This window comes from Etheostoma cragini, chromosome 20 (genome assembly GCF_013103735.1).
Source record: "Etheostoma cragini isolate CJK2018 chromosome 20, CSU_Ecrag_1.0, whole genome shotgun sequence".
Lineage (NCBI taxonomy): Eukaryota > Metazoa > Chordata > Actinopteri > Perciformes > Percidae > Etheostoma > Etheostoma cragini.
The window spans coordinates 8,574,168-8,575,413 of NC_048426.1; the positions used below are offsets into that span (position 1 = coordinate 8,574,168).

At 40.8% G+C, this 1,246-nt stretch overlaps 1 protein-coding gene across 1 annotated transcript in view; it reads right to left on the reverse strand.

Annotated features, from left to right (window-relative positions):
* Positions 1 to 1,246, reverse strand: part of atr (ATR serine/threonine kinase) — a 25,980-nt gene that overhangs the window by 17,548 nt on the left and 7,186 nt on the right. The window contains exons 17-19 of the mRNA XM_034857866.1: positions 984 to 1,073; positions 459 to 554; positions 134 to 264 (exon numbers count right to left, since the gene is read on the reverse strand). Of these exons, the coding sequence (XP_034713757.1) occupies positions 134 to 264; positions 459 to 554; positions 984 to 1,073 (317 nt within the window). The remainder of the gene's footprint in view (positions 1 to 133; positions 265 to 458; positions 555 to 983; positions 1,074 to 1,246) is intronic.

The window sequence follows — 1,246 nt, forward strand, 5'->3', positions numbered from 1 at the left end:
ACACACACACACACACACACACACACACACACACACACACACACAGCACTTGAGATCAATTAAGTCTTTAGTCCTCAGGGCTCACTTTGGGATTGGGCCAATGTAGAACAGATATGTGAGTGTGTGTACTGACTGGCAGCAGAGCAGAGGGAAGTCCTCTCTGTACCGGAGGCCTGTACGGAGCGTCGTCATCATCTTTACTCTGACAGAGCTGATGTGTTTGGAGCCCATAAGTCGCATTAGAGCCATCACACTTGTCAATGCCTGCGCAGAAAACAGGCCGACACTCTCTTTTTACACTAGGCAAGTTAAGCAGTATCGCAATGGACAAACATTTATCAAATCAGACACATGTTGCTGTGAACAACATTGACCTCAAACAGTAGCGCGGTAAACTCTCTAACTGACACAATACATTCTCAAATATCAATGTTAGTTGTCAGTAGTGGGTCACACACCAACTTTTTGCGGTCCTTCTCTCCTGCGCTGGAGCTGAGCAGCTGCATGTTGAAGAAAGCAAGAATTCCCAGCAGCTTCGGCTGCAGGTAGTCTGCCTGTCACACAATGACCAAAGAGAGACAATTTAGGAAAAATACAGATTTATGTTAAAAAAGAGAGGCATTTATGGATTGGTAATAATCTAATAATTATTATATTTAGTGCAAAACAAATCACTGTTCTTAGTAGCTTGCATATGGCTACAACTAACAATTGGTTTCATTATCAATTAATCAATAGATTTTCTTTTTTGAACTATATAATTGTGCATGTACATTTACTGGAGTCAAAACTCTCAAAAGGTATTTACTATGATATAAAGCATGAATGCATTGTGGGTTGTTCCAAACATAAATTACATTTTACCCTGTCTGTTATAATTCCACAGCATGTCACATAAGCACAAAAAATAAAATGCATACAAAACTGTGTATTCAAAGCACAAAATTAAGCTGTAATGAACATCACATTAAACTCGGAGGTACCATGCGTTCAGGGGTGGTGATGTCTCGGGGACCCTGGTACGGGTCATCATTGGAAGCAAAGGAAGCCAGGATCGCCAGACCATTAAACACCTGCATAGAAATGTAAAACATACTGTATATGTGAACAGTAACTAGTTTTAAACCACATTAGTAAGTTAATTACACATGACATGTATGCACTCAAGAATACACTCACCGGCCACTTTATTAGGTACCCCATGCTAGTAACGGGTTGGACCCCCTTTTGCCTTCAGAACTGCCTC